At 52.0% G+C, this 12,836-nt stretch overlaps 1 protein-coding gene across 1 annotated transcript in view; it reads right to left on the bottom strand.

Moving 5' to 3' along the window:
* Positions 1 to 12,567, bottom strand: part of ERICH1 (glutamate rich 1) — a 48,107-nt gene extending 35,540 nt beyond the window's left edge. Inside the window, exon 1 of the mRNA XM_060086138.1 lies at positions 12,460 to 12,567. Coding sequence (XP_059942121.1) covers positions 12,460 to 12,481 — 22 coding nt within the window. The 5' untranslated portion in view covers positions 12,482 to 12,567. The remainder of the gene's footprint in view (positions 1 to 12,459) is intronic.
* Positions 12,568 to 12,836: the final 269 nt, after the last annotated feature.

Here is a 12,836-nt window from a genome sequence, read left to right as displayed (position 1 = left end):
AACACCGAAGTGGATTGGGCACCTGACCATTTTGCTTGAACAGGTGCCCTGACAACAGGTGGAGAGGGAGCGGCACACAGCAGGCTGGCCAGGGACTCACCGCCTGGGCTTTCTGCCGTGGATCCCGAGCTGAAACATTGGTAGTGTGCAGGGGCAAGGAAAAGAACAAAAGCCCATGGCACTTTCACTGAATTCAACAGATTGCCTAAATAAATTGTATTTACAGCCTAATTAATAGGGGTTTTCACCAAGGAGCTACCTGGCAGCGTGTCTGCAAAGCCTCCGGCTCTCGAGGCCCTTTGGTTCTCCACTCACTGGCTTTGCAGTGTCCCCGCACGACCGCTGCAGGGGTCTCAGCCCGTTGGGAGGTTCAGGACACGTGGTCCTTCCTCAGGGACAAGATTCAGTCCCAGCCCAGGCTGAGCGCTCCAGTGCTGAGGTCCCGGGGGCCAGGCCCAACTTGGGTGGGGTCTGGGGGCTACAAGCTTGCCTCACACCTGGCTCTGGAAGCTGAGAGCTCCTTATAAGGGGCCTGGGTCTGAGGGCCGTGGTCCAAGGGCGGCCTCATCGGTCACCCAGGCTCCCCCGCCGCCCCACGGGGGCTGGCCGGGTCTTGCTTCGGGCTCTGGGCCTCCCCGATAGGGAAGGGTGGCAAGAGCTGGGGTTCAAACATCATCCCAGCCGACGCCCCACCAGAGGCAGCCCTGCCAGGGACAGGGGCCCCTCTCCATGTCTCCTGACTATGGGACTCTGCTCAGGGCTGCCAGGCCCTGTAGTGTCCCCACTGACATTTTAAAAACAAAATCTAGCACAAGACTCAAAGGCTCAATACTTGCCGCCTCAGCCTTGTTACCAGGAAGCAAAGTTTCGTGACCCTGAGAGGAGAGGAGGTTCTCGGTGAGCAGGAGGCTCAGAGCACAGGGCAAACCCGCAGGTCTCCCCACGCAGAGCTCCTCCCCTCTCCCACAATACCCACCAGGGATCCCTCCAGGAGGCAGGTTCAACTGGGTTAAGCCACAGTTCTGCCACTCCTAGGTAGGAAATCTTGTCTGAGTTAAGTGGTCTTTCTGAGCCTCACTGTTTCCCTCTGTAAAATGGGCAGAAATACCTCTGTGGGCAAGGCTGCAAGACTGACAACACAGGTGTGCTGCAGAGACGACACAGGAGTGGACGACGGGGCTCTCACTTCCTCACGCCCGGCCTCTCTCCCTACCCACTCCTGTCTCAGTCCGGGATAAAAGCTGAAACGTCCTCCAGCTCGCCTGAGATCCAGACCCCACTGCCAACAGTAGGCAAGCCCACCCAATGGCCCGCAGCGCCCGGTGTTTTAACAAAGCAAAACTGAACTGTTTTTCCCCACTCGCCCTGCGCCCATGGCCTGGCCTGGGGCACTGTCGGCCTGCCAGCCCCTGCGCTGCCTGCCTGATGCCCGCCCCCTCCCCACCCGCCTTCTGAGAGCATGTGGCTACTTGCCGGCACCAGGGGCTGCTCCAGGCTCACCTGCTCTCCCTCTGCCTGCGCCCTGGGGTCGACATGTCTCCAAGGAGCCTGTGTCCAGGAGGAGGGTGCGTCCCTGTTCTGAACACAAATCCAGTCACATCCGTCCTTGGCTGAACAACCACAGCTGCTCGAGGGAGGACCGTCTTGGCCACTGAAGACACAAGGCCCCACATCAGACACAGAAGCAGAGGGGGAACTAGCCCCACGAGCACCGGACGTGCCCACGGGGAAGGAGGACGCACCACATGTCCGCGTGCTTCTGAGGAGCCCGCGGCTGCACCACGGGGAGGGGGCTCAGCACGCACAGCACGCAAACCATCTAAGATCGAGGGAACACAGGCGGAGCACTCAAAATTCAAAACAAATGTGCATAAAAGTACAACTTAAGTATAAAAGTGTCACACTCTACGCTTAAATCCCAAGATGAATATTTGGAGGGTGACTGTGGGCAGAACAGTACACGGATTCAGATGTGCTAATTCATAAAGGCCAGAGGGTCTGCACGCTTCACACTTCATCAAATGGGAAAGACAACTTTCCTAAGTTTTAAATTTAAAATTGAGCACAGTAGTTCAAAAACTAAAACAAAGAGGAGAACTTTCATCCTCCTAAGCTAAATGGGGTTAAGCATCTCGTAAACCCAAGAGGCAGCATGATTTCCATCTCACACTCATGTGTGTTAAAAACCTCACAAGTAAAAACACACCTTCCAGGCGTCTCTGCAGGCTCCCACTCCCGGCAGCACACGTGCTCCATCAATCCAACCCCTACGACTTGTAATAAACGTTATCACGGGAACAAAACTGCTCTGAGAGGAGATGCAGGCTTTACGTCCTATTATCCATGATCCGTGAGATACTTATCAAATGTCTTGTCAACAGGCACAAGAACAGATGATCTCAAACAGCTGTCAGGACGGGCATCCCAACAGCAAAAGTGGGAGCTGTGTCTTCAACGAGAAGCTTAACTAGTAAGTCTTAACGGATTCCAAATATCCAGGTACCTCAGATTAAAATAATTTTACTGATAAATATACATGTCTAATACCTTCAGTTGACACAATTTAAAGCATAAAGTCTTTTTTAAAATAATGTGATTTTAATTTTTCAAAATCAGCTTTAAAAGAGCAATGTGTAACAAACAGAGTGAAAACAATACTTTCTACCAACCAATAGAGGAGGGTTGCTGGAGGGTTCCTCGGTGCATCTCACTTTATCCCAGCATTCGAGACACACAGGGAATAAGACCACTGAACGCCTGAACATCCTCTGAAGCAAACAAGCTGTTAGCGTGGACCTGCCTGCCCAGCCCCCCACCAGCCCCAGTGATCAGTGCCTCTGCTTTTCAAAGGGACGATGGACCGCTCCTGTGCAGTCACATGGGACTCCTATCACAAACGGAGCTCGAAGTTTACTTAAATACAAATTACCAGCTATTTTAGACCAAAAGAAATGTGTAGCCACTGGACTCTCAGTTCTCTGAGCCTCCAGGGCTATGAAGGAGCTGGGTACCCCATGAACTGCCTGCCGGTTTCCTACAAATAGGGACTTAATTCTAACTGGCCAAACCTACTTAGGGATTCACGTTAAAAGCAGAACATAAATGAAAGGTTATTTTTTTCAGGGTAGGAACACAGTAAAACATCATTTTTAAAAAGCATCTGTCAGCTTTGGTTTGTTGAAAGGCGCCTTGTGCCTCTGTGTGTGTGTGTGTGTGTGTGTGTGCGCGCGCACACACCCACATGCCTACTGCAAACGTAGTCCTAAAAATCAATTTAGAGATTAAAAGTCTCTTTTTGGGGCTTCCCTGGTGGCGCAGTAGTTGGGAGTCCGCCTGCCGATGCAGGGGACACGGGTTCGTGCCCCGGTCCGGGAAGATCCCACATGCCGCGGAGCGGCTGGGCCCGTGAGCCATGGCCGCTGAGGCTGTGCGTCCGGAGCCTGTGCTCCGCAACGGGAGAGGCCACAGCAGTGAGAGGCCCGGGTACTGCAAAAAAAAAAAAAAAAAAAAGTCTCTTTTTGGCTTAATTTCCACTGTGCTCAAAAACAAACAAAAAAGAGCAAGGTGCTTGGGTCCAGGAAGGCAGCTCCGTGGCACCACAGGAGCTCAGTGAACCACCACCACCCTCCTGCTTGTGCCGTCCCCCTCTCCCAGCAAGGGCAGGTTGTAACTTGCAACTCTGCTGTCTGTCAAAAAGCAATCAGCGGAACATAAAAAAGCAGGGGAATGGACATTGATGCCTGCAGGAGACAAGTACAATCACCACGCGACGGGCGACTGGAGCTGGGACATGAGAGACACAGAAAAAGGTCATTGTGGAGAAAAACATCCTGTCTGAAATTAATACGACGAAATACCAAACAGAGAGATCAAGTCTCTGTGTCACAGGGGAATTAAGTCATTTTGATATAATTTTCAGAGAGGACTGCCATCTAAACTTGCTATTTCAGGTTAAAGACACAAGCCAAATAAAAATAAAATTTCAGTAAAGTGTTCTTTGGAAATTAGACACCTGGGAAGAACTCAAAAGGAAATAGATAGTTCGACTGCTGGTGGTAAACTATTCAATTCTGAACTCTTCTTCCACACAGTCACGCGTTTTAAAATCTAACAGTTGGGTATAAAAAAGGAAGGGCTTTGCTCCATTTTTAACAGAGGTGTTAATGGCAGCATTTCAAGGAATTAGGTCTCCTTCGCTGTGGTCTAAGGGCAGAATGCCTAACAGGTTCCTGCCTGAGCCAGATGGTGCTTCCGGCACACCTCCCAGCTCGGAAAGCTTCCTCATCAGGGGAAACTGGGTGCATGTACTTTCTATTAGAAAAGACTCTCATGAAAAAAAAAAAAAAAAAAGAAACAGAAATTTTTCTTCCATAATATTCCATTCTGAAAAAAGCAAAGGAAAATGAAAACTATGTGGTAGAAAAAAAAGCACCTCTGTTTTTTTTGTTGTTTTTTTTTTTTTTTTGTGGTACGTGGGCCTCTCACTTTTGTGGCCTCTCCCATTACGGAGCACAGGCTCCGGACGCGCAGGCTCAGCAGCCATGGCTCACGGGCCCAGCCGCTCCGCGGCACGTGGGATCCTCCCGGACTGGGGCATGAACCCGTGTCCCCTGCATCGGCAGGTGGACCCCCAATCACTGCGCCACCAGGGAAGCCCACCTCTGATCTTTGAGACCACTAAGTCAATGTCACCACTGAGACCCCCATCAATGTCAGAAATATTTTTCTTTTCCTTAAAAAAGTTCACTTTGATGGTAAAGTGATACACATTTCCCTCAACATCTATGTACACAATATACTTTATTTACCATTGGTGTAAAACTATACATTTATTCTTACTAAATATATACTGTAGATCTTTCTAGTAATGGATGAGATTAGAAATGATATTGATTCATTTGTAATTCTCTAGCCAAATCATCCCTATGAACCACTGTCTCTCAGAAAAGCATAACTCTCAGAGGACAAAAAAAACACGTGGAGCTAGTCTGGGGTCATGAGGAATAAAATTAGCTAAAAAACTATATTTCCAAGGGTGGATGTTAATGGGAAACAGTAAAACTGATGGGGCCACATGCTTATAGGAATTACACAAAAATAAAAGAGACCATAAATATTAACAAATAACTTCTAAAAAGTGACTTCGAGATATTTCATTATGAGAGAAAAACATCAGAACAAATGGTTTTATGATGTACGTTTTTAGAGTGATTATCTAAATGGAAAAGTGATTATCTAGAATTTGAAACCAGAGTTGGCAGGCTTTTTGAAATCATATATAAATGAAAAACTGCTACTGAAAATAAGATCAGAAATGGAAATTCATTGAAACTTTCCCTGTGGCCCTTTTCCCTGTTTGATGACAGCCTCCTGACCTTAGCCTGGCATAGTAGAGAAAATCTTCCAAAACAAACACACACTGACAAATCATAAAGAAAAGGAAGAAGTTCCCCAACCTCAGTAAACACTGACTCAGCTGATTCCCTTTTCCACCTGATATCTGTAGAGCTTAAGAGACACTTTAAATTTAAATTTTCTTAGGGTATTTCTTGGAATCTGATACAGCATTTTCAATTTTCTCTTTTCAGTAAAGACTATGTTTATCTGCCAACCTCTCCATAGCTTTTTCTCCCACAATATTCAATGTGGGTTTTTTTTCCATTTTATCCCTATAATGAGAGAAGGTATTTAATGGATGCTTATGAATAAAGGAATAAATTGATAATAGCACTGCATCAGTTCACAAGAAAGAGACGCTGAATATAGTATGCAAATTCAATGAATGATAGTTTGTTAATGACTTTCATCATAGAATTGTAAATGGAAAAACAATTAGCTAAGATTTAAGCAACAGATGGCAAGCTTTCTGAAATATTAATTAAAAGGAAGATAGTTCTCAAAATAAGACCAGAAATAGTACTCAAATGGGACATAATTGGAATCCTACGCCATGACCAGTCTGACGTGGTCTCCCCATTTAAGAGGTAGATATCCACTAAACTTTCATTTTCTCCCAAAACTTTAACACTTAAAAAAAAAAATTCTAAACTTTGTCCAAAATTTCTCCTTGCAGTTTTTTAAGAAGCAATTACTATGCCATCAGCTATTCAGAAACATTTTAAGTGCACATAAGGCTGTGATCGTTTTCGTTGGGCTTGGTGACTGCATCCTAACCCAGGAGATGCAGGGAGAGCAGACCCAGCTCCCAGCCTGTCTTGTTTTCTCACCAAGACGTGATGCGACAGGTGGGTGGGCTGAGGGGACGTTCAAAGGCAACTCGGAAAGCTGCCTCATTACAATGGGGAGACAGAGGATAACCTATTACTCTTACTCCAATACTTTTATTTTTTTTTTCCAGTTTAATCGACACTGGCTTTTTCAGCAGACAGATCTGGAATTCAACCCAAAGGGCACAAGGCTTGCCTGACCATAGCTGGGTCACCTGTTCTCTGGGTGAGGATGTTGGGGAGGAAGTGCCCATCCTCCCACTGGCTTCTGCAGCCCCAGCCGAGCAGGGAGGATCCCTGGCTCCCCATCGTGCCCCCACTGCGCCTGGCACCCTCTGCTTGAGGAACCGTCCTGCTCCCACGGTCCTGAAGCCTTGTCCGGGCGCTGTCGTCTCTCCAGCCGCTGGGCCGTACACCCCGTCTTCCCGACAAGGTCCCGCTCGGCCGCTTCCACGTCCCACACCCAGGGTGACAGTGACAGCAGGCTGCTCACATGGGCCTCACGCCTCACAAACGTGACCCGCGTTAATCCTCACGACTCTGCTGTTCACCGAGTAGTCATACATCTTAAATTTTCTGTCTACTGTGATGCTCTGACATCCCCTGCCAGCCAAAGGACAAGCCAGGAGCCCGCCTGTGACCTATGCCAACAGCCCGGCCAGGCCCGGCCTCCTCCGCCTGCCCCGCCCCGGGGAGGTGACTCTCCTCTGCCCGAAACACCTGGGCCGGGTGCCCGGCGGCTCGGGGCAGCCCTGTCACCCAAAGCCCAGCAAAATCACTAAAAGCAGCCAATCGTATGTGTTCCCCCCGCCCCGCCTGCCTTTCCCCTGGAAACCCCAGTAAAGGCCGTGCCCTCAGTCTTCCTCCGTCCTGTCCTATGCCCCCTGACCCCCTGGCCATCCCCCCACGTGCCCGGCGTGGCCCTGCCTCTAGGACCCGAGAGCCCAACAAACTGTCCTTCCTGGGCCTGTCCTGAGCCTCCTCCGGCGGCCGCTCCTGACTGACCAGCTTGTGAAAGGACATAGAACAGCCCCCACCTTACAGACGAGGCCCGAGGGTCCCAGGGACCGCCTTCACGGGTGCGCCCCTCTCCCGCCGCAACCTACACACAAGCCCGCGCGACACCTGTCAAGCCCGGGAGAGAGACCTACCACTGCTCCCAGCACACCTCCCGCCTCCCTCGCCCCAATGGCCCCCGCCTAGCCTCGACCCTCACGTCTTCCATCCTCCCTTCGGCCGCTGGCCTCCTGGACAGATTCAGACGGACACCTGGAGGTGACGGTCCAGGGGTGCAGCTCCCGGCCCCGGGCGCTGACCGGCGGGGAGGGCGCTAGTCCTACCTCGCTGGCTCTGCCCCGGGCGGCACCGCCTCCGTGGGGCTCGTCACACACAGGGGATGGTGACAGAGGAACCAGACCTGAAGCTGGTGCGCCGAAGCCCACCTTGTCCTGCTGCTGGCCACAGGCTGAGGCTTTCTGCACTCCCCAGAAGTGACAGTGACCCCACCCGGGTCCCAGGGCAGTGTGAGGCTCACCACTCAGCAGTGGTCAGGAGGTAGTTGAGCCCCGGTCCCCAGTCACATCCAAGGTACCGGACCCTGCAAGGCACGTCCCCGCCTGGCTGAGCCCCCTCCCTGGTCCCTGAGTTATTCCCCACCTCCCATGCCGTGGTCTAGGCCCCTCACCTCCAGCTCTGAGTTCCTCCGCGCACCGTGTCCACCCCCGCTCCAGCCCCGGCCCATCTCTGCATTAACCCTCTCCAGGCCCTGCGGCACGCACGTTCAGTCCTGGGAGATCGCTGAAAGGAAAAAGGGCTCTTGATCCGGAAGAGAAGGGACCTGCCGCATCACACTGAACAGAAGAAAACACCGAAGTGACACTTTTGTCGATAAAGAGAGTTGGGCTCTTCCTGCAGGTCAGTGAGCGACTGCCCGTCCACCTGCTGGGGCGCCCGAGGCACGTGGCTCAACACAAAGGAAAGCGGGGTCTTCCCAACTGAGACAGACCCCAACAAGTACCCAGGGGTCTGAGACTCCAAAGGAAGCTGCGGGCAGTGTAAGTCTGAGGGTGCAACGGGGGAGACACACACACACACGTGAACATACAGGCAGACAGACACACACATGCACATACACGCAGACACACACACACACAGCTACACAGAGACACACGCGAGTAGCAGGGAGGGGATGACAGCAGTGTCCTCCTCCTAGCCCGGACGCCGGCCCTGGATGGCCCTCACGCTCGCCCATCTGAGAGTCCACGGCCAGCGTGGAGCGGGCCCGGAAGGGCGAGTGCCCCAGGCTCCGCCGGGGTCTGTGCATCAGGGGACAAGGCTCCACATGCTCCAAGCGGAGAAGCTGCAACAGCCAGAAGCAGAGCCGGTGGACTTTCTGAAAAGGGGAGAGGTGCCTGTTGGGAGGTGGGGGGACGCTGGACTGAGGACACCTCTCAGCAGTCAGCCTCCAGCGCGCAGGCCAGCACCCGCGAGATGGCCAGAGAAGCTCAGTGCAGCTCCCTCCCCGCAGCGCCCGCAGGGCTGTCCCGAGACCCCTCCCCATTCCACAGTCCCCACGGGGCTTCGCCCGTAACTCTGTGCTGGATGCTCACTGCTCTCCCCACCACACTCTGTGCGGGACCCACCGCTGCCTGTTAACCCAGAAGCTCCCAAAGGATGCCCAAGGGACGGCCTCCAGTACAGGCCACAGGCTTCCCCGGCATCAAGGAGAGAACAGTAAAGATTTACTTCTCCCTCCAGCAGCCTTGCTTCAAAGGCAACAGCCACCTTTCATCCCGAGGAGCTCTGCCACGAACCGCATAGGAGGCCACATCACCCAGCAGAGCCGTCGACCTGCAGGGAAGCCTCAGAACCGCCCCCAGGCAGCACGTCAGCCCACCTGCCTCGTGCTTTTTCTCACCCTGAGCTCGAGCTGAGGGGCTTTCTTCCAAGGCACGCGGTAGGGCTCCCGAGAAGAGAAGCGCTTCGCCCAGCCGCCCTCACCCTGGCCCCCAAGGCGCGCTGGGCTTAGCAGCCCCACGGTACCCCTCCTGCCGGGCCTCCTCCTCTCCCCTCCTCTGAAGCCCAGATACGCTGCAGCCGCCTCCGCCGCCCCGGCCCACAGCGCCCCGAGCGCGGCCAGCGGGGCAACTGCTCCACCGTCACTCGGCCTGCATCGGGTCCACGTCACGAGCCCCGCAGACCAGGAAGACAAGAGGCGGCCTGCATCGGGTCCACGTCACGAGCCCCGCAGACCAGGAAGACAAGAGGCGGCCCTGGTTCACACCGCCACCCGGTACAAGCGCTCAGAAGCTTTTCCGGCTAAAACCCCACCGAGTGTTCCTCAGTGTTTGTTACCCCAGCACGAGTGCTCCTGTGACCTAGTTAAGAAGATGCGGAGAATGGATATTGCGTTTCTCACTTACAATGGCTGCTTGGACGCTTTCAAGACTTACTAATCCAGCCTTTCACCACAATGTTCTGCAACAGCCCAACTTTACTCGGTAACTTTGTCAGAGACCCAACAGGAAGGAGGCCTGTTTCAGGACGGATGGTGAAAAGTCGAGTCCTCTGGGTGCAGCGAGCTGAGGGCCCGGAGCAGGGCGTTGCTGCCAGGCTTGGCCAGGCAGCACTACCGGAAGGCTGGAGAGCAGCTGCTGGCGAATGAGGGCAGAACCCCAGGCAGGAGAGGAGGCCCAGTCAGGGGGCAGGGGGTCAACCAGCCACAGGGGCCCGTGAAGGCCAGTCAGGGCTGCCCCCCGCGAACCTCACAGTTAGTCTGCAGAGCCTGCTGGCTCCACTGCTGGTGCGGGTTATAAAAAGTAGCTTGGGGACCCATCAAAATACTGTAATGCCCGCTTTGGAGCTAACATCTGACTGTTGAGGAATTTCGTCACTATGAGATGATCTGTTCTTTAAGGCTGACCAGGCGAGTCCTAACGCCTGGGGCTCAGAGCAATGGGGGAAGCCAGGCAAAGCGTTTTTCTACAAAGGAAGCCACAGACTGGGAATATTATTTACTCTTCTCTGTATTCTGCCTTACTGAGAAATTCATTTCTTTTTCCTATTTTAAGCAAATGTTTATTAACTAGAGTTGCCACTGGGCTTTTCCTTTCAAAGGGCAAAAACACAACCATCTGTTTTAAACGTAGAGGAGGAAAAAAATAACCATGGCCCAAACTAATCCAAACAAAAAGAGAAACATATCTAAAACCTTCAAAACCATAAAACTCCTAGAAGAAAACATAGGGGAAAAGCTCCTTGACAACATGGGTCTCAGCAATGATTTTTTTGGATTTGACACCAAAAGCAAAAACAACAACAGCAAAAACAAACAAAAGAAACTAAAAAGCTTCTGCAAAGCAAATGAAACTGTCAACAAAATGAAAAGGCAACCTACTGAAGGGGAAAAAATATTTGTACACTATATATCTGGTAAGGGGCTAATACCCAAAATACAGAAAGAATCCATACAATTCAATAGCCAAAACCCCCAAACAATCTGAATAAAAAATGGGAGAGGGGGCCTCCCTGGTGGCGCAGTGGTTGGGAGTCCGCCTGCCGATGCAGGGGATACGGGTTCGTGCCCCGGTCTGGGAGGATCCCATATGCCGCGGAGCGGCTGGGCCCGTGAGCCGTGGCCGCTGGGCCTGCGCGTCCGGAGCCTGTGCTCCGCAACGGGGGAGGCCACAGCAGTGAGAGGCCCGCGTACCGAAAAAAAAAAAAAAAAAAATGGGAGAGGAACTGAGCAGACATTTCTCCAAAGAAGACATACAGGTGGCCAACAGGTATACAAAAAGACGCTCAAGATCACGAATCATCAGGGAAATGCAAATCAAAACACAAAGAGATATCACCTCACACCTGTGAGAATGGCCATCATCAAATAGACAAGAAATAGCAAGTGTTGGTGAGGATGTGGAGAAAAGGGAACTCTTATGCATTGTTGGTGGGATGTAAGTTGGTGCAGCCACTGTGGAAAACAGTATGAAGGTTCCTCAAAAAATTAAAAATAGAGCTACCGTACAATCCAGCAATTCCACTTCTGGGTATTTATCCAAAGAGAAGAAAAACACTAGCTCAAAAAGATACATGCACCCCAATGTTCACTGCAGCATTATTCACAATAGCCAAGACAAGGAAACAACCTAAGTGTCCACTGATGGATGGATAAATAAAGCAGATGTGAATACTACTCAGCCATAAAGAAGGAAATGTTTTCATTTCCAATAATATGGATGATCTTGAGGGCTTTATGCTAAGTGAAATAAGTCAAAAGAAGACAAATACTGTAAGATCTCACTTATTTGTGGAATCTAAAAAAAAAAAAACTATCGAAAAAAGGAGCTCACAGATACAGGGAACAGACTGATGGTTGCCAGAGGTGATTGGGGGATGGGAAATGCGTAAAGATGGTCAAAAGGTACAGACTTCCAGTTATAAGATAAATAAGCCTTGGGACGTAGTTGTACAGCATGGTGACTATAGTTAACACTGCTGTATGGCGAATTTGAAAGTTGCTGAGAGAGACGGTAGGTCTTAACAGTTCTCATCACAAGGAAAAGAAATTGTGTAACTGTATGAGGTGATGGATGTTAACTTACTGGGTGGTGGTTTTGTAGTACATAGCCCATCAAGGCACTGCGCTGTATACACACCTTAAACCCACACAGTGCTATATATCAATCATATCTGAATAAAACTGGGAAAAATAGAATATTCCTTTTTCATTTTAATATTAATGACTATAGGGTAATGAGAAGTTTACTGGGCTTTCCATGAGGTGTCTGGAGTTCCCTGTATCTCTGACATTCATTCTAAGGCTGATTAACCAGGTTAACCAATTAAATGTATCCATCCTGCCTTTGGTGTTGACTAAAAATACTACCATAGCTTAATAACACTAGTTACCTGCCCAGAAACTCAGAATCCCTGCAGGTAAATGGTTTGAGAGTCAGAATCTGGGCTTTGGGAGGAGCCCCTTACAATCCCGGGTCCTCACAGCCCCCTTCCTCGCAGCCCCAGGTCCCCACAGTCCTCACCGCCCCGGGTCCTCACAGTCCCCGTCCTCGCGGCCCCGGGTCCTCACAGTTCCCGTCCTCACAGCCTCCGTCCCCACAGCCCCCGTCCCCACAGCCCCAGGTTCCCCCAGTTCTCACAGTCCCGGGTCCCCGACGGCCCAGAGTCCCCGTCCTCCAAAGCTCCCGGTTCCCACAGACCCCCGAGCCCCGCCTACCGTGCCTCCGCAGCGCCGCCATGCCGGCCTAGCCGCCCCGGCGACGCCTGCGACCCCAGCCCAGGCCCGAGCAGCGCGACTGCACTTCCGGACTCCGTCCTCGTAGGCCCGTCCACAACAGCAGGCCTGCCCAATCAGGATCCGGGCTCTCTGCCGCTGAACGCCAATCAGCCGCGCACCGGCTGCAGATTGGCTCTAACGCGCGCTGTGGGCATGGCCCGTGGGCGTTACTACTCCGAGCATGCTCAGAGGGAAGGGTGTGACCCGGGTGAGCCGACCCGGGCTGCGGAGGGGTCATGGGGCGGGGTCAGCGGGAGGGGGTCAGGGGTTAGGGGGTCATCAGAAGACCGTCACTGGAAGGGGGTGGGTGGGTCAGC

The sequence above is a fragment of the Mesoplodon densirostris genome, chromosome 20, assembly GCF_025265405.1.
Source record: "Mesoplodon densirostris isolate mMesDen1 chromosome 20, mMesDen1 primary haplotype, whole genome shotgun sequence".
NCBI classification, from domain to species: domain Eukaryota; kingdom Metazoa; phylum Chordata; class Mammalia; order Artiodactyla; family Ziphiidae; genus Mesoplodon; species Mesoplodon densirostris.
The sequence above is the reverse complement of the archived record's forward strand: the minus strand, read 5'-3'. Positions and strand labels throughout refer to the sequence as shown.